General features: G+C 45.5%; 1 protein-coding gene across 2 annotated transcripts in view; it reads right to left on the bottom strand.

The window, feature by feature from the left end:
* The window catches only part of USB1 (U6 snRNA biogenesis phosphodiesterase 1), a 26,043-nt gene extending 8,087 nt beyond the window's left edge, over positions 1-17,956 (bottom strand). Inside the window, exons 1-3 of one of the 2 annotated variants that reach the window (XM_017878917.1) lie at positions 17,091-17,956; positions 16,049-16,215; positions 3,336-3,519 (exon numbers count right to left, since the gene is read on the bottom strand). In XM_017878917.1, coding sequence (XP_017734406.1) covers positions 3,336-3,519; positions 16,049-16,215; positions 17,091-17,149 — 410 coding nt within the window. In that variant the 5' untranslated portion in view covers positions 17,150-17,956. The remainder of the gene's footprint in view (positions 1-3,335; positions 3,520-16,048; positions 16,216-17,090) is intronic. The other variant, XM_017878916.1, reaches the window with a different exon arrangement.
* Between the last annotated feature and the right edge of the window lie 6 nt (positions 17,957-17,962).

The following is a 17,962-nucleotide window of genomic DNA, read 5'->3' as shown; positions in this document are numbered from 1 at the left end:
ACCCACCCCTCAGATCAATAACACAGAAAGAGTCAGGCTCAGCCAGGTAAGTGCTTTGACTTGGACTGGTTCTGTCCTTTGTTCTCTGAGACACTAGCAGTCTCACGGTGGAAAGTCCCGTCATAGAAACAGATCATTTTACAGCCCCCAGGCCAAGGGGCTCACCCCCATCTGAGGGAACATAATATACTAGCATGCTAGGGAGTCTCACAATCTGCACAAGGGCAAAAGTCAGTCAGCCAACTCTCTGCCTCTGGGGAAAATGTAAGGGATCACAGAACCACCAGGAGCTCAATTAAGCGCAGCTTTTAGGAAGAGTTCTCAAGGTGTCTCCCAAACATCCTGGAGTGGACATTGGATGTCTGTGCCCAACCAACACCCCTTCTCCTGGTAACCTCCTGTTGCAGGATGGCTCTCCATCCCTACTCCAGAGGCAGGCTGCCCAGGGCTGGCCAAGCAGAGCTTAGCATCTCCTCAGTCACAGCAACGGAATCAGGGGTGCACTGCCCACTCTTGGTCACCTTAGGCTCAACCAGATGATCAAAGTTGAAGAGACCACACCTGGCCAGGCTTCACTCATGACACAGAGCAGCGACAGATCCTTTCCTCAGAGGGAACCAGCCCAGGGGTTCAGTCCAGGTGCTGTTTTCTAGTCTCCTAGTGAGCAAGGGAATCAGCCACATATATATCCCACAGGTATCAGAATTTCTTGCAATGGACTTTAGGCAGAGTGTTCAGAAGTCCTAGCAAGGGACTCGTGCCCAGTTAAGGAACCACTGTATGCAGGGGAGCCCAGGCCGTGGCGTCCCTGCAGGGGCGCAGTTCACGCCTCTTCCCAGCGCAGGTGCAGTATGCCAGTCATCAGCACTAGCTCTCCTCCTTCATCCAGGGAAGCTGCTTCTGCAGGATAAGGGAAGCACTCTGTGTGGAAGGGGGAAGGGCCTGTTAACTCTTTACTCCCAAAGAAAGCGCACAGGAGCCGGGTCAGACCAGGCAGTCATTTCTGTGACTTGTGCTGAAGCCAATCAGAGAGGGAGGCTGTCTTTCCAGGCTGGTACACCATCAGCCCGGAGATGCGGTGGCTTCATCATTGTGACAAAGGAAGGGGACAGAGCTGAGATGGTGACAGTCAGGTGCCATCTGATATCTTGTTACCCCGGTACACTCATGCATGAGCCAGTGCTACCTCTGAATCTTTTAGTTATACCAGCCTATAAATTTCTCTTTGGTTTAAGCCACTTTGGGTTGGGTTTCTGGTACCTGTGGTTAAGACAGTCCTGATAATATACATACGGCTCAATCAATTTGATAATGACAATGCAAAGAGCGGGAGGGCTGGACTAGGTTGAGAGATGAGTTTCAGTCCTGATTCCCTGGCCAAGTGACCGGATTGGGACAAACCCTGTCCTCCTCTGGCCCTCAGAAGGGGTTCAACTAACTGAGCAGTTTCCCAGCTGGGCAGTGACACCCTACGGAATTCCTGGGCCTATGGCCCCCTGAACTGTGGGAGTAGGGCTTTGGCTAGAAGACTGTTTATTTCTGTTTCACACAGGCACACACCAGGCTTTTGTACAACACCTCATTTGAAAAAAGGCTCTGCTGATAAAGGCAGGGTCAGAAAACCACCAGCTGGGCAGCTTCTTAGGCTCCTTCTAGTACCAACAGTAGAGGATCCAGAAGGATATTCTCTGGGTTCCCTCATTCCCGCCTCATGACTCCACAAGCATTTATTTGATGTCTCTGTGAGCAGAGCACTAGGGAAAAGCTGTGGGGTAATTCAGAGAGAGGCCACAGTCCTGGCCTGGAGGAATGTGGCTTCCAGGAGGGAAGATGGACACAGGAATGACTGCATATGAGGGTGAGTGAAATGACCACCAGGGGTCAACAACCACAGGACCGACTGATCTCTGGATGGAGGGATTCTGCAGGAGATGCTAACTGGCAGAGCCTCCGTGAAAGAGCAGGATTTTGATCTGGACCAGTCTAGCAGGAGATGCATTTCTAGTAGGAAAAGAGTTATAAAATAATGCAATAGGTAAGGGGGAAAAAAAAGCCCCAGGTTGGCAGACAAAATCAGAAGTGGGGTCTGGTACTAAGCCTTCACCCAAGTGGTGTGCTGAGGGCACCCATGATCTCCCTTCATCCCCACAAGCCCCCAGTGAGGTAGCCCCCACCACTACCATGACCTGTTTGACCTATTATTGTGAAATGATAACGTTTGTGTTGGTCTCAGCCTCCGGTTCCTGACACAGAGATCCTAAAACCTATGTCATTTCCTAAGCAGTGGGGGTGCTAGGAGCATCTTTTGTTCTATTATCTGGTCTGTGACCCTGGCTGCTGACACAGAGCTCCTAAATCCTTTGGAATTTCCTGGGTGACAGGAGCATCTTTGCTTCTGATGAGGCGACTCTCAGTGGCCTCCTGGATGGGGGCCGATCACAGAAAGAGCAAGGCATGATTAGAAGCTGGAAACTTTCAGCCCCACCCGCTATCCTCCTGGGATGGGAGGGAAGCTAGAGACTGAGTTAATAATCCATCATGCCGACATGATGAAGCCTCTGTAAAAATTTGGAACTACAGGATTTGAGGAGCTTCCCCTGGTGAATAAGAATGCACCCATGTGCTGGAAGGGTGGCTCACCCCCAACTCCACAGGGTCAGAAGCTCCCATGCTCGGGACCCTTCCAGACCTCACCCTACCTCTCTCTTCATCTGGCTGTTCATGTGTATCCTTTAATATATCCTTTGTAATAAACTGGCGACCTAGTAAGTGGACTGTTTGCCTGAATTCTGTGAGCCATTCTAGCAAATGATCAAACCTGACGAGGGGGTCCATAGAATCTCTGATTTGTAGTGAAATCAGACAGATGTTGTGGGTAACCCGAGAGCTCAACACTGCAGATGGTGTCTGACATGGAGCGCAGTCTTGTGGGACTGAGCCCTTAGCCTATGAAGTCTGCACTAACCCTGAGTTATTAGTGTCAGAATTGAGTTCGATGATAGGACACCCAGTGGGTGTCTGTAGAGTTGGATAATTTGTTGGTGCGGAAAAAAACTCTACACATCTGGTCACAGAAGTGCTGGAAATACTGAGCAAGAGCTTACAGAAAAACAGCTGGCTTTTCCTACAGAGCAGATAAGACATCAGGGGTGTCAAGAGCTTCCACGGCATGCCCAAGGTCACGCAGGACAAGAAGTAGAGCAGGCAGCCCCAGGAGAGGGGCCGTGTTCTATCTTTAGGTCTGGCCTGCCTGCTGGGGTAATGCCCACAGTAGCTCAGGAGAGGAGGAGAAGCCGTGGAGGGGAGGGAGCGGAGCGGCAGAGGGAAGCACTCACCTCTGGAAGGAGGCCATGCGGGCTTTCAGAGCCTGCACAAAGGGGAGGATCCAGTGGTGACGCAGAACCACACTCTGGGACAGGCTGAGGTGGAACGCCTCCATCCTTACCAGGCGGGGGACATATGTCTGGGCATGGGGGAGCAACACGTCAAGCAGATCCAGGAACTCCTCCTTGGCTTCATCTGGAGGAGAAGAGTAAAGAGGGCGGGCCGTTCTCTCAGCCAAGGTGCCATGGCTGAATGAAGAAGCCCAGAAGGCAGACGGAAGTCCTTATTACTCTGGGTTTGGGGAGAAAATTACTTGGACAGCAGTCTATGTCTATGTCTTCTAATATAATTTAATTTTATTTATTTATTTTTTTAGACGGAGTCTCACTCTGTCACAGAGGTTGGAGTACAGCGGCACCATGTCGGCTCACTGCAACCTCCGTCTCCTAAGTTCAAGCAATTCTCCTGCCTCAGCCTCCCGAGTAGCTGGGATTAAAGGTGCCCACCACCATGCCCAGCTAGTTTTTATATTTTCAGTAGAGACGGGGTTTTACCATGTTGGCCAGGCTGGACTCGAACTCCAGACTTCAGGTGATCCACCCGCCTCAGCCTCCCAAAGTGCTGGGATTACAGGCATGAGCCACTTCTAATAGTATTTTAATAGGTATTTCTGGGAAGTCCCAGCTAGAACAATCAGACAAGTGAAAGAAACAAAAGGCATTCAAATTGGAAAGGAATAAGTAAAATTATCCTTGCTTGAGGATGATATGATCTATTTGTCTTTTCTGCTTGTTTGTTTTTGTTTTTTTGAGAGTCTTACTCTGTTGCCCAGGCTGGAGTGCAGTGGCTTGATCTCAGCTCACTGCAACCTCTGCCTCCCAGGTTCAAGCAATTCTCCTGCCTCAGACTCCGGAGTAGCTGGGACTACAAGTGTGTGCCACCACGTCTGGCTAATTTTTCTATTTTTAGTACAGATAGGGTTTCACCATGTTGGCCAGGCTGGTGGTCTTGAACTCCTGACATCGAGTGATCTGCCCACCTTGGCCTCCCAAAGTGCTGGGATTACAGGCCTGAGCTACTGCGCCTGGCCTGATCTTATATTTGGAAAAGCCTAAAGACTCCACCAAAAGACTATTAGAACTGATAAATTTAATAAAGTTGCAGGATACAAAATCAGCATACAAACATCAGTAGCATATCTACATGCCAACAATGAACAATCTGAAAAAGAAATCAAGAAAGCAATCCCAATTGCAATAGCTACAAATAAAATAAAATATCTAGGAATAAACTTAACAAGAAATGAAAGATCTCTACAATGAAAACTATAAAACACTGACACAAGAAATTGAAGAAGATACAAAAAAATGAAATGATATTCCATGTTCATGGATTGGAATAATCAATAGTGTTAAAATGTCCATACTCTCTAAAGCCATCTACACATTCAACACAATCTCTATCGAAATACCCACGACATTCTTCACAGAAATAGAAAAAATAATCTAAAAATTTATATAAAACCACAAAAGACCCCAGAATAGTCAAAGCCATCCTGAGCAAAAAGAACAAAGCTGGAGGAATCACATTACCTCAAATTATACTACAGAGCTATAGTAACCAAAACAGCCTGGTACTGGCCTAAAAACAGACACACAGACCAATATAACAGAATAGAGAACCCAGAAATAAATCCATACATCTACTCTGAACTCATTTTCAACAAAGGTGCCAAGAATATACAATGGAAAAAGATAGTTTCTTCAATAAAAGGTGCTGGAAAAACTGGATATCCACATGCAGAAGAATGAAATTAGGCCTCTATCTTTCGCCATATACAAAAATCAAATCAAAATGGCTTAAAGATTTAAATCTAAGACTTCAAACTATGAAACTACTACACATTGGAGAAACTCTCCAGGACATTAGTCTGGGTAAAGATTTCTTAAGTAATTCCCCACAAGCACAGGCAACCAAAGCAAAAATGGACACAAGGGATCATATCAAGTTAAAAAGCTTCTGAACAGCAAAGGAAACAACAAAGTGAAGAGACAACCCACAGAATGGGAGAAAATACTGGCAAACTATCCATCTGCTAAGAGATTAATAACCAGAATATATAAGGAGCTCAAACAACTCTATAGGAAAAAAAATCTAATAATCCAATTTAAAAATGGGCAAAATATCTGAATAGATAATCTCTCAAAAGAAGACATATAAATGGCAAACAGGCATATGAAAATGTGTTCAATATCACTGATCATCAGAGACATGCAAATTAAAACTATAACTAGCTATCATCTCACCCCGGTTAAAATGGCTTTTATCCAAGACAGGCAAAAACAAATGCTGGTGAGGATGTAGAGAAACACTGTTGGTGGGAATGTAAATTAGTATAGCCATTATAGAGAACAGTATGGAGGTTCCTCAAAAAACAAAATAGAAATACCATATGACCCAGAAATTCCACTGCTGTGTTTGTACCCAAAAGAAAGGAAATCAGTGTCTCGAAGAGGTATCTGTACTCTCATGTTTATTGCAGCACTATTCACAATAGCCAGGATTTGGAATTAACCTAAGTGTCTATCAACAGACAATGGATAAAGAAAATGTGGCACATATACACCATGGAGTACTGTTCAGCCACAAAAAAAGAATGAGATCCTGTCATCTGCAACAATACAGATGGGAACTGGAGGACATGATGTTACATGAAATAAGACAGGCACAGAAAGATAAACTTTCCATGTTCTCACTCATCTGTGGAAGCTAAAAATTAAAACAATTGAACACACGGAGATAGCAGAAGGATGGTTACCAGAGGCTGGGAAGGATAGTGGGGGTGGGGCAGGTAGGGTGAAGAATGAGGATGGTTGATGGGTACAAAAATATAGTTAAATACAATAAATAAGATCTAGTATTTGATAGCACAACAGGTGACTACACTCAGCAATCATTTTCTGTACATTTTAGAATAAAGGAGTACAACTGGAATGTTCATAACACAAAGAAATTATGAATCCTTGAGGTGATGGTGCTCCATTTACCCTGATGGGATAATTACACATTGCATACCTGTATCAAAATAGCTCATGTACTCCATACATACATACACCTACAATGTACCCAACAAATTAAAAATAAAAAAATTTAAAGTTTTATTTTTTCTTTAAAAAATAGGTGTTTCTGGTTATAGAAATCACACACGCTTATAGCAAAAAAATGAAATTAATAAGCAATAAGCAGGAGACTTCCAATTTCCGGTCCAGCATGTAAGATGCTTAGAAGTCGCCACCTCATCCTAACAACAAGCAAAACGCTGAACAAACTGAAAAAGCAACAACTATTCTTAGCTGTATAAGAGACGTGAGGTCACAGGGCAAACTGCTGCCCCCCAAATCAGAGAGACCAACAGGCAAATACAGAGACTCACAAATTACCAGAGCAGAAACCTACAACAAGCTGAAAGCTCTGCAGGAACCAGCAGCAGGGTAGGGAAACCTGAGCTGTAAAAGACAACCTGCTGGAGACTCAGGGTATACAAATCTGAGTTAAAAACGCCAGGGGAACTCTGTCGGTGGGGGGACCCACATTTTTGTGAGGTTTACCTCCTAGAGGTCTACCAGGTTATCGCAGTGAATACTGGAAAAAATATCCTGTGCTTCTGGCTGGGGAAGGGGGAAGGCAACCATTTGGAAACATATAGGAGCATCCTGTTTTTCTCCCCCGCTTCTTTTTTTTTTTCTTTGAGAAGGAGTCTCACTCTTTTGCCCAGGCTGGAGTGCAGTGGCACGATCTCTGCTCACTGCAACCTCTGCCTCCTGGGTTCAAGTGATTCTCCCACCTCAGCCTCCCGAGGAGCTGGGACTACAGGCATGTACCACCATGCCCAGCTAATTTTTTTGTATTTGTAGTAGAGACAGGGTTTCACCATGTTGGTCAGGCTGGTCTCTGACTACTGACCTCAAATGATCTGCCTGCCTCAGCCTCCCAAAGTGCTGGGATTACAAGCCTGAGCTACCGCGCCCAGCCGGGAGCATTCAGTTTTTCTTAACAAGGTCTGCCCTCTGGAGAAACTTATTTAATTACAGCCTAACCTGAAAGCGTTTTATCAGACTCATAACTGACCTGGGGGACGTGAAATATCAAACTGCAGCACCTTCTGGCCATCCTGTCCCACCTAGGGGGGGAAAATTCTGAGAAGCATGTGGGAAGTTCCCAGTCCAGAGGAACCGGCTCACCAAAAGATTGAGACCCAATCACAGGAGTACAGAATGATTCTTGTCCCCCACCACCTCACCACCACATTCATACAGGCCTGTTTACCAGTTCCTTTCACATAGTACTTCCTGTCCAGCTATCGAGGAAAAATTGTAAGACATACTAGAGGGCAAAAATACAATTTGAAGAAAAATAGTAAGCATCAGAACCCTTTAAATATAGAAGACTAGAAACCACACAATGTCTGATCTCAGGCCACAATGAAATTAGACTAAAAATCTGTAACAGAAATGTAGCTGGAAAATCTCCAAATACCTGGAGGTTAAACAACACACTTCTAAATAACACATGGATCAAAGAAGAAACCTCCAGAAAACTTTATAAATATTTTGAACAAAATAAAAATGAAAACATAACTTATCAAAACTTGTGGAATGCAGTAAAAGGTGCTTAGAAGAATATTTATAGCATCAAATGCATATATTAGAAAAGAAGATCTAGGCTGGGCATGGTGGCTCACGCCTGTGATCCCAGTACTTTGGGAGGCCGAGGCAGGTGGATCACCAGAGGTCAGGAGTTCGAGACTAGCCTGACCAATATGGTGAAACTCCGTCTCTACTAAAAATACAAAAATTGGGCATGGTGGTGTGTGCCTATAGTCCCAGCTACTCGGGAGGCTGAGACAGGAGAACTGCTTGAACCTGGGAGGCGGAGGTTGCAGTGAGCAGAAATTGCACCACTGCACTCCAGCCTGGGCGACGGAGCGAGGCTCCCTCACAAAAAAAAAAAAAAGAGAGAAAGTCTAAAGTCAATCATCCAAGTTTCATCTTAGGAAAGTAGAAAAAGTAGCAAATTTAATCCAAAGTAAGTAGAAGTAAAGAAATAATTAAAATTAGAGAAGAAATCAATAAAATTGAAGACAAGAACTCAATAAAGAAAATCAATAAATCCAAAAGCTGGTTGTTTAAAAAGATTAGTAAATCGACAAGTTTCTAGCCGGGCTAAGAAAAATAGAGAGGGCACACAAATTACTAAAATCAGAAATGAAAGATGGGACATCATTACAGATCCCATGGATAATAAAGGGTTAATCAAATAATAGCATGAATAACTTTATGTCCACAAATTTGATAATCTAGATGAACTGGAACAATTCCTTGAAAGACCCAATCTGCAAAAACTCAAAAAAGAAGAAATAATCTAAATAGGCCTAAATCTATTAAACAAATTGAATACATATCTATATATACACACACATACACACACACACACACACACACACACACATATATATATATATATATATATTTTTGAGGCAGAGTCTCACTCTTTTGCCCAGGATGGAGTACAGTGGTACAATTTTGGCTCACTGCAACCTCTGCCTGCCGGGTTCAAGCAATTCTCCTGCCTCAGTCTCCCGAGTAGCTGGGTTTACAGGCACCTGCCACCACGCCTGGCTAATTTTTTTGTATTTTTTTAGTAAAGACATGGTTTCACCATGTTGCCCAGGCTGGTCTCAAACTCCTGAGCTCAGACGATCCACCCGCTTCAGCCTCCAAAAGTGCTGGGATGACAGGCATGAGCCACTGCACCCAGCCTGAATAAATAATTACCTTCCGGTTGGGCTCTGCAGCTCACACCTGTCATCCCAGCACTCTGGGAGGCCGAGACGGGTGGATCACCTGAGGTCAGGAGTTTGAGAACAGCCTGGCCAACATGGCGAAACGTATCTTTACTAAAAGTACAAAAATTAGCCAGGCGTGGTGGTAGGTGCCTGTAATCCCAGCTACTCAGGAGGCTGAGGCAGGAGAATAGTTTGAACCTGGGAGGCAAAGGTTGCAGTGAGCCGAGATCATGCCAGTGCACTCCATCCTCGGCAACAGAATGAGACTCTGTCTCTGGAAAAAAAATACCTTCCAGGCCCAGATGGGTTCGGTTCACTAGAGAATCCCACTGAACATTTAAGGAAAAAATTAAACCAATTATCTACAGTCTTTCAGAAGACAAAAGCAGAGAGAATACTTCCTGACTTATTCCATGAGGCCAGCATTATCCTTATACCAAAACCAGAAAAAGACATTACAAGAAAACTACAGACCCATGTCTCTCATGGACAGAGATGCAAGATTCTCAAGAAAATATTAGCAAATTGAATCCAACAACCTGTAAAAAGAATAATGCTCCACAACTAAATGGGATTTATCCCACGTATTCAAAGCAGGCTCAACATTCAAAAATCAATAATGTAATCCATCCAATCAATAGGCTAAAGGAGAAAAATCACACGACCCTATCAATAGATACAGAAAAGTATTTGACAAAATCCAATGCCCACTCAAGATAAAAACTCTCAGAAAACTAGGAATAGAGGGGAACTTTGTCAACTTGATAGAGAATGTCTAAAAATACCTATAGCTAACTGATGGGAAACTCCAAAGCTTTCCCACTAAGATCAGGAACAAGGTAAAGATGCCTCCTCCCACTATGGCTTTTCAACTCATACTGGAAGTCCTAGCTAATGCAATAAGACAAGAAAAGGAAATAAAAGGTATACAGATAGGCAAAGAAGAAATAAGACTTTTTTTCTCCCCCTCCCCAAGACGGAGTCTTGCTTTGTCGCCCAGGATGGAGTGCAGTGGCACAATCTCGGCTCACTGCAACCTCCACTTCCTGGGTTCAAGCAATTCTCCTGCTTCAGCCCCCTGAGTAGCTGGGATTACAGGCATGCACCACTGCACTCAGCTAATTTTTGTATTTTTAGTAGAGACGGGGTTTTGCCATGTTGGCCAGGCTGGTCTTGAACTCCTGACCTTGTGATCCACCTGCCTTGGCCTCTCAAACTGCTGGGATTACAGGTGTGAGCCACCATATCTGGCTTGTTTTTCCTTTTTTTTTTTTTGAGATGAAGTTGTACTCTTGTTGTCCAGGCCAGAGTACAATGGTGCAAACTCAGCTCACCGCAACCACCGCCTTTCTTCTGCCTCAGCCTCCTGAGTAGCTGGGATCACAGGCATGCACCACCACGGCTGGCTAATTTTGTATTTTTAGTAGAAACGGGGTTTCTCCATGTTGGTCAGGCTGGTCTTGAACTCCCGACCTCAGGTGATCTGTCTGCCTTGACCTCCCAAAGTGCTGGGATTACAGGTGTGAGCCACCATGCCCAGCGTGTTTTTCTTTATAGATGACATGATTGTCTATGGAGAAAATCCAAAAGAATTGACAAAAAAAAAAAAATCTTCTGGATGTAATAAATTATATATAGCAAGGTTGCAGTGTACAAAGTTAACATACAAAAGTCAATTTCTGTATATTTGCTTTCCTATACACCAGCAACGAACAAGTAGGATTTGAAATAAAAGATACAGGGTTTAACTTAGCACCCCCACAAAATGAAATACTTAAGTATAAATCTAACAAAATAAGTATAAGATCTATATGAGGAAAACTATAAAACTCTGATGAAAGAAATCAAAGAAGAACTAAATAAGTGGAGAGATATTCCATGTTTATAGATAGAAAGATTCAATATTGTAAAGATGTCAGTTCTTCCCAACTTGATCTACAGATTCAATGCAATCCCAATCAAAATCCTAGCAAATTATGTGGTGATACTGACAAACAGATTTTAAGGTGTACATGGAGAGGCAAAACCCCAAAATAGGCCAAGTGCTGTGGCTCATCCCTATAATCCAAGCACTTTGGGAGGCTGAGGCAAGAGGATTGCTTGAGCCCAGGAATTCAAGACCAGCTTGGGCAATATAGTGAGACCCTATCTCTAAAAAAAGAACCCCCCTCCTTGCCCACACAAAAAAACAACCTAGAATAGTCAACACACTACTGAAGGAGAAGAACAAACTTGGAGGACTGAAACTACCCAACTTTGAGACTTACTATGTAAAGTTACAGCAATCAAAACAGTGTGGTATTGGTGAACAAATAGATGAATGGAACAGAATTGAGAACCCAGAAATAAACCCACATCAATACAGTCAACTGATCTTTGGCAAAGGAGCAAAAACAATACAATGTGAAAAAGATAGTCTTTTCAACCAGTGGTGCTGGAATAAGTGGATATCCATATATAAGAAAAAGAATCTAGACACAGACCTTCCACCTTTCACAAAAATTAACTCAAAATGGATCACAGAACTAAATGTAAAATGCAAAACTGTAAGATTCCTGAAAGATAACATAGGAGAAAAATGTAGATGATCTTGGGTTTGGTGATAACTTTAGATATGACACCAAAGGCAAGATCCATGAAAGAAATAATTGATAAGCTGGACTTCATTAAACTTAAACACTTCTGTTCTGTGAAAGACAACGTCAAGAGAATGAAAAGGCAAGCTATGGGCTGGGAAAAAAATGTATTTGCAAAAGACATATCTGATAAAGGACTATTATCGCAAATATAAAGAACTCTTAAAACTCAATATTAATAAGCAAAATGATTAAAAGTGGACAAAAGACCTTAACAGACACCTCACTGAGGAAGATACACAGATGGCAAAAAGCATATGAAAAGATAATCTGGATCATATGTCATCAGGGAAATGCAAATTAACAGACAACAGTGACATATTACTACACACCTATTAGAATGGCTAAACTCCAGAACACTGCCAATACCAAATGCTGACGAGGATGCAGAGCAACAGGTACTTTTATTCATTGCTGATGGGAAGCAAAATGGTACAACCACTGTGGAGGACAGTTTAGTGGTTTCTTACAAAACTAAACATACTCTTATCATAAAATCCAGCAGTACATTCCTTGGTTTTTGCCCAAAGGAGTTAAAATTTATGTCCAGGCCGGGTGCGGTGGCTCACGCCTGTTCTCTCAGCACTTTGGGAGGCCAAGGTGGGTGCATCACGTGGTCAGAAGTTTGAGACCAGCCTGGTCAATATGGTGAAACTTCATCTCTACTAAAAATACAAAAATTAGCTGGGCGTAGTGGTGCGCGCCTGTGGTCCCAGCTGCTCAGGAGGCTGAGGCAGAGGAGTTGCTTGAACCTGGGAGGTGGAGGTTGTGGTGAATCGAGATCGTGCCACTACACTCCAGCCTGGGTGACAGAGTGAGACTCCGTCTCAAACAAAACAAAACAAAACAAAACTTATGTCTATACAAAAACCCACACATGGATATCTTTATTATGATGTGGGTCTATTTCTGGGTTCTCAATTCTGTTCCATTCATCTTTTTGTTCATCAATACCAAACTGTTTTGATTGCTTTATTCATAATTTCCAAAATTTGGAAGCAATCAAAATGTCCTTCAGTAAGTGAATGAATAAACTGTGGTACATCCAGACAATGGAATATTATTCAGCAATACAAAGAAGTGAGCTATCAAGCCATGACGAGACATGGAGAAACCTTAAATGCATCTTACTAAGTGAAGGAAGCCAATCTGAAAATGCTACATACTGTATGCTTCTAAATATATGACATTTTGGAAAAGGCAGAACTGCCGCCAGGGTAAATAGAGCAGTGGCTGCCAGCAGTTAAAAGGAGGGAAGGATGAATAGGCAGGACATAGAGGATTCTCAGGGCAGTAGAATGACTTTGTATGGTCCTATAATGGTGGATGCATGTCTTTATAAAATTGTCCAAACTCATGGAATATACAACACCAAGAGTGAACCCTAATGTAAACTATGGACTTTAGGTGACTATGGTGTGTCATTGTAGGTTCATCAATTGTGACAAATGTACCAATCTGGTGGGGGGTGTTGATAAAAAGAGAGACTACACCTGTGTGGGGTACAGGGTATAGAGGAAATCGTATCTTCTGCTCAATTTTGCTGTGAATCTAAAACTGCTTTAAAAAAATACAAGTCTAGGCCGGGCGTGGTGGCTCAGCCTGAATTCCCAGCACTTTGGGAGGCCGAGACGGTGATCACGAGGTCGCAGGAGATCGAGACCATCCTGGTCTAACCAGGTGAAACCCTGGTCTCTACTAAAAAAGACAAAAAAACTAGCCGGGCGAGAAGGCGGGCGCCTGTAGTCCCAGCTACTCGGGAGGCCTGAGGCCAGGAGAAATGGCGTAAACCGGGGCGGAGCTTGCCAGTGAGCCGAGATCGCGCCACTGCATCTCCAGCCTGCGACAGAGCGGACTCCGCTCAAAAAAAAAATAAATAAAAAAAATAAATAAATAAAGTATAGGCTGGGCACTGTGGCTGATGCCTATAATCCTAGCACTTTGGGAGGCCGAGGTGGGTGGATGGGCTGAGCTCAGGAGTTTGAGACCAGCTTGGGCAACATGGTGAAACCCCATCTCCACTAAAATACAAAAAATTAGCTGGGCATGGTGGTGCATGCCTGTAGTCCCAGCTACTCAGGAGGCTGAGGCAGGAGAATCACTTGTACCTGGGAGGCAGAGGTAGCAGTTAGCCAAGATTGTGCCACTGCACTCCAGTCTGGGCGACAGAGCAAGACTCTGTCTCAAACAAACAAATAAATAAAGTCTATTAAGACAAAAAATGTTTAAAAAAATGCAAAGGAAAAAGCAGGAGCCCCTGAAATTCTGTCACCTAAAGCAATGGTCTCCAAACTACTGTGATCACACAGCCCATTAGTAAAACAAGTTTGCATGTATACTCTGATAAACATATATTTATAAATTACAAGTGTGTGCTACTCTGTAAAATTATGTGTTATAAAATGTGCACTCTCAAAACAGAAATATAAAAGATGAGATAAAATAAATACATTTAAAAGTTCTAATAATTTTCTCCTACACCCTAAAGTGTGGGATCATCTTGACCTCTCCCCTAGTGGCATATACCCCCCTTTCAACACCAACTACCCTAGAGATAAAGACTGTTAAACTTTGGTGCCTATTTCCATATGCATATACTAATTTATATATCTTATTTGTTTAAAAAAGAAACAGAGAGTATACCATTTAAACTGTTCTGGAAATAGTTTCTACATATTACATGTTGGACATCTTTCCCCTCAGTATAGAGAGGTCAAGTTCATTATTATAGCTCCATAGTAATCTATTAATCAGAACAGATTAGCATTTCTCTAATCAGTCTACTATTGATAGACATTTAGCATGATTCCAATTTTTCACAATGTACACCACAATGACCACCCTTGTATGTTCACAAATTATTTGTCTATTTACCAAATATGTGACTGCAGCTGCATGTCTTCTCGGCCGGGCACGGTGGCTCATGCCTGTAATCCCAGCACTCTGGGAGGCTGAAGCAGGTGGATCACCTGAGGTCAGCAGCTCAAGACTAGCTTGGCCAACATGGTTAAACACCGTCTCTACTAAAAATACAAAAATTAGCCAGGGGTGATGGGGGGCACCTGTACTCCCAGTTATTCGGGAGGTTGAGGCAGGAGAATCGCTTGAACCCGGGAGGTGGAGATTGCAGTGAGCCGAGATCGTGCCAGTGCACTCCAGCTGGGCGACAAGAGCGAAATTCTGTCTCAAAAAAAAAAAAAGCCAGAGTCTTCTCACACCCAGTATCCTATTCAATTTGCCCAAATCCCCTGGTGGATAGGCAGCATAGAGAATCATGTCATCCTCCTTGTGCAGATGGGGAAATGGAGGTTTCAAGACCTAAACTTACTCTGTGTACTTTGCTAAGAACTTGACATAGATTATCTGATTTAATCTTCATGAAAGTCCTAGAAGACTGGTATTACTACTCTCCCCATTTTATCTAATTTTATTTATTTTTATTTTATTTTATTTGAGATGGAGTCTCACTCTGTCACTCAGGCTGGAGTGTAGTGGAGCGATCTTGGTACACCACAATTTCTAACTCCCAGGGTCAAGCAATCCTCCCACCTCAGCCTCCCAAGTAGTGGGGACCACAGGCATGTGCCACCATGCCTGGCTAATTTTTTTGTATTTTTGGTAGAGACAGGGTTTCCCCATGTTGCCCAGGCTGGTCTCAAACGCCTGGGCTCAAGTAATCTGCCTGCCTCTGCCTCCCAAAGTGCTGGGATTATAGGCGTGAGCTACCTGGTCTAGCCAGCGCTACCCCCATTTTAGATTTGAAGAAACGGAAGCTCTGAGAAGTCTAGTATCTTATAAAGGGCACCCAGAGTAGTGGGCAGCAGAGTGAGGTCTGACTCTGAAGCCTGGGCATTTTCTGCCTGCCACCTGCTGATCAGAGCTAGGGTGGGATTTGAACCTTGCACACCCAGCGTACCCAGGGCCCTCTCAGAAATAAAGTGCCTGCTGTGCCCTGGCATGACCTTGACACCCTGCTCCAGATTCTCCTTTGGTCACCTCCTCATGAACTGGGAGAATATTATACCCAGAGGTAATACTATTTCAGGCTATGAATTCAAAATCAAGATGACAGAAAAATCCTCAATTCTTGAAACCTGCTCTTTCTCTGCTAAGTCAATGACTTTCCCACAACCAGTGTTAGAGGTTTCTGGTTTCTTCCTTCTAGCTGGGGCCACATTCTACCCTTCATGAGGCACCTATGGGTTTATGGGTCTTGGCCACTTTCCTTTTACACATCACTCACATGGTACATAGACGTGGGTGGCCCAGTTGCCCCGCTCGTGGGGGAAGGTGCGTACCCGTCCCCCGTGTTTTGTGCTGTCATCTTCAGGCCCCTCCTCGGTGCCCGGGAACATATTCAGTACACTGTCAGGTACTGGAAATCTCTGCCTGGGAAGGGGGCTCTGGCCACTGCAAAAGAAAAAAAGAAAAATGACCACATGTATCCTCTTAGCATTCTCTACCTTTGTACATACCACAAAAGTTGTAACCCCTTATATATGGTGGCTCTGAGGGTGTGTTTCCAGCCTGGTGCTGGAAGCAGCTTCTAGACAGCAAAATTGTTTCTCCAGTATTGTCTCATTGGGGTCTCCAACTCTGGGGCACGAGGTCCCCATGGGAAACAACGGGGCATGCAGCAATGTGGTTCAGGGGTCACATTCCCAAGCTGGACAGGTTGGAGTGGCACTTTCTAGCTCTGTGATCTTGGGCAAGTTATGTCCCCTTTCTGGGCCTCAAATGCCTCATCTGAAGGTATATGTCTATCTGATAGAGCAATTGTGAGATCAACTGAGCTACTGCTTGTAAAGCACTCAGCAAAGATAAGGCCTAGTCTTTAAGAACCTAAGCCCCAGGAAGCAAGAGAGGCCGATGGTTTTGTTCACCGCTGAATTCCCAGACCCCAGCCTGGCACGGAGTGGGTGCTCAGTGAATATTTACTGGATGAATGAAAAGGCTCTCCCTATGCTTTAGCAAGTATTACTATCGCAATTGTGTTCAAATCAGGAAACGGACCTAGGATGAACAGGGATGTGTGCCGGGCGGTAGAGTGGGCCAGCGCGGAGGCCGGACCGGAACGCAGGTCTGGCCTCCCAACTTGGCCCTAGCCAGGTGGGGCCACTCTGGGGCTTTGTCTGGGGGTACCTTCTGGATCCCCCTTACTCCCTGCGTCCCCTTTTCCTTTCCCGGAGCCGCCCCGCACCCTCCCTTCCCACTCCACCCCCAGACACTTGGGTCCTCTCTGGGTCCAGGGTGAATGCGCGCGCCCTCCGGAGAGACTTCCTCACTCCTCACCGACGGTGGCTCCCATCCTCCGGCCTGGTCTGCCTCCCGTCCTCGGACTCATCCTCGGAGCCGCTGCTGCTGTAGCCCACCAGGGGCGCCGCGCTCATGGGGCCTCATTCAACACCACAGAGGAGGTCCACCAGCAACCTCACCCTGCACTCGGAGTTCCGCTGTGCCGGAAGCGCCCTCCCAGGGGCGGGGCCTGGGCTGGCACCGCCCCGGGGCGGGGCCGGGAGGGGCGGAACCCGGCAGGACAGGGACCAAGATTCAGCCCACCGACTCCACGCTGCCTGCAGGCTGCGCACGCGGCTCTGGCCACCTGCAGCCTCCCGGCAACCCCCCAGCCTTCGTGTACCCATTTCACAGATCGCTCAGGGCCCTCACCTTTCTGCCCGCTGCTCTTTCTGCAACTACCTGGGACCAGACATCCCAGACACGACGGTCCCTGGTCAGCGCACTAGACCCAGCGGAGACCCCCGCCTGCCCCGAGCCCGGCCAGGATCAGAGGTCCTGGAGCCCCCTCCTCAAACCAGCCCAAAGTCGGAGCCCCTAACAGCCAAGTTGAGCAGTTAGGGGCGGGTCAATAGTGTAAGACCAGAGACTGTAGGAGGCCCCTCCTCTCCTGCGCAGAGCCGGGCCGAGGGTGGTCACCGGGAGCCCCCTCCCTTAAGCCCGAGTGGGGTGACCGGAAGCAGAGCTTCCTTCCACGGTTAGCCCAGGCCCCCAGGCCTGGCGACTCGAGAACCGTCCGGAGCACCCGGCCTGTCCGACCTGGCCCGGCCGCGGGGTCCCCGGCAGGGGGCGGCCTCGCTCCGCGCCGCCCGCTCCTCCCGCATTCGCCGCCGCCGCCCGGGATGCCGCTCCTCCCCCGGCC

Source organism: Rhinopithecus bieti, unplaced genomic scaffold (assembly GCF_001698545.2).
Source record: "Rhinopithecus bieti isolate Rb0 unplaced genomic scaffold, ASM169854v2 scaffold_11161, whole genome shotgun sequence".
NCBI lineage: Eukaryota > Metazoa > Chordata > Mammalia > Primates > Cercopithecidae > Rhinopithecus > Rhinopithecus bieti.
Note: the sequence above shows the minus strand (reverse complement) of the source record. Positions and strands in the feature narration are given on the sequence as shown.